This window comes from Carlito syrichta, unplaced genomic scaffold (genome assembly GCF_000164805.1).
Source record: "Carlito syrichta isolate Samal-C Ts95f unplaced genomic scaffold, Tarsius_syrichta-2.0.1 Scaffold312962, whole genome shotgun sequence".
NCBI lineage: Eukaryota > Metazoa > Chordata > Mammalia > Primates > Tarsiidae > Carlito > Carlito syrichta.
In genome coordinates, this window is record NW_007257058.1 from 255,118 (window position 1) to 256,677 (window position 1,560).

A 1,560-nucleotide genomic window follows, 5' to 3' on the forward strand; every position below is an offset into this window, starting at 1 on the left:
CTCACCTCAGCCTCCCAAAGGCGTGGGATTACAGGCTGAGCCACCGAGCCCGGCTCCAACCTCTTTTTTTAAAATTAAATGCTACTTTGATATTAAACCATCTGGTAGAGCCATCTGTCTTTTTCATCCCAAAAGGAAGAGATAAATAATGAAAACAATGACCTATAACATGAATTTTCTAGTTGTATGAATTCTGGATAAGCAGGAACACACTGTGGGACACAGGGTCAAGCACACAGAGTGAGTATCAGCCTTGGCCTTCAGAGCAATCCATCTGCCTAAAAAAGTCATATAATTATCACAGCTAGAAGAAACCTAGAACACTTGGTGGGGTGTGAGGCTTACGTAGACTTATAATGGGTGGTGCAGTGGGGTGAGGAGCCCAGTTTCTTGCTCCCCAGGGTTCTTTCCCTAACACCATCTAGGTGGAGTGAGAGTCGATACCTGTTCAGGGCAGAGATTACCACTGCTTGGCCCAGATGCCCCTTGGGACCACAGCCAACCACAATGGACAAAGAACAATCTTCTGAGGCTGACTGGGTACTTCTGAGGTAGCAGAGGACACTCAAAGACACACTGGACTCCTGATGCTAACAAAGGATGCCACATGACTGCCCATCAAGACCCAAAATGCTCGAGTCATGCTGCTACCCGAGGCTGCTGGGCTCTCTGATGACCATCCAGGGGAACCCTAAGGAGCAGTGAACTGCCTGAAATGGGGCTGCATGTCTGGAAATTCCCTCGTTGAGAAACATCCTGAGAGAGGGAGGCTGGCCCTTGTTCACACAAAGTCACACTCACTGGCCCAACTTGTTAGCTCCCAGGGCACTCCTGAGTGAGGGAGCTTCTTCTCTGGACACCCAGGGAAACAGTGTATACAGTGGACAGAGCACCAGATTCAAAGTCAGGAAACCTGGAAGAAGCAAGCTGGGTGACCTCAGGAAGATCATCCTGTCCACGGGACCAGAGGGCACCTGGGGACCCTTCTGGCCTCGACACTGCCCATTTTCTGCATCATCTGGTTGCCTCTGCTAGGGGCCTGGAGGGCACACCATCCGCTCACTAGCAAGCACGCTGGACATAGGGGTTCAAATGCTATGCCTGGCACATTGTAGGCACTTTAAAAATGTTTGAGAAATACATGCATGCTGAAAATGGCAATAAACACCCACTAGGCTGCAATTCCAGGAAAGGAAGCCAGTCCCTGGGCTGGCATTAAACTGGGTCTTCCAGAGGTGACAAGGATAGGCTCAAGAAGCACGAACTTGTCTGTGGCAGCAGCAGTGGGCCAGGGAAGCCCAGCCACCACTCGGTTGGTGGACCAGTCAGCAGCGCAGAGAGCAGCAGCCCTGCACGCCTCATTCTGTTACCTTCTGCTCCAGAGTTCTTTCCAAAGCATCCACACGCAGCTGTTCCTTCCGCAGGCTGGCCTGGTGGGCAGCCTGCTCCTGCTGGGCCTTGCCTCGAACCTGGGCGATCTCAGCATTGGCCCTGCAGAAACAAGAGAGCTCAGAAATCACCACCCTTCCCTGAAGATTGCTGGAGATGCCAACCCCTCCT

The 1,560-nt window shown here is 52.0% G+C and overlaps 1 protein-coding gene across 1 annotated transcript in view; it reads right to left on the reverse strand.

Annotated features, from left to right (window-relative positions):
- The window catches only part of TACC2 (transforming acidic coiled-coil containing protein 2), a 56,393-nt gene that overhangs the window by 4,034 nt on the left and 50,799 nt on the right, over positions 1–1,560 (reverse strand). Inside the window, exon 16 of the mRNA XM_021718600.1 lies at positions 1,371–1,491. Within this exon, the coding sequence (XP_021574275.1) occupies positions 1,371–1,491 (121 nt within the window). The remainder of the gene's footprint in view (positions 1–1,370; positions 1,492–1,560) is intronic.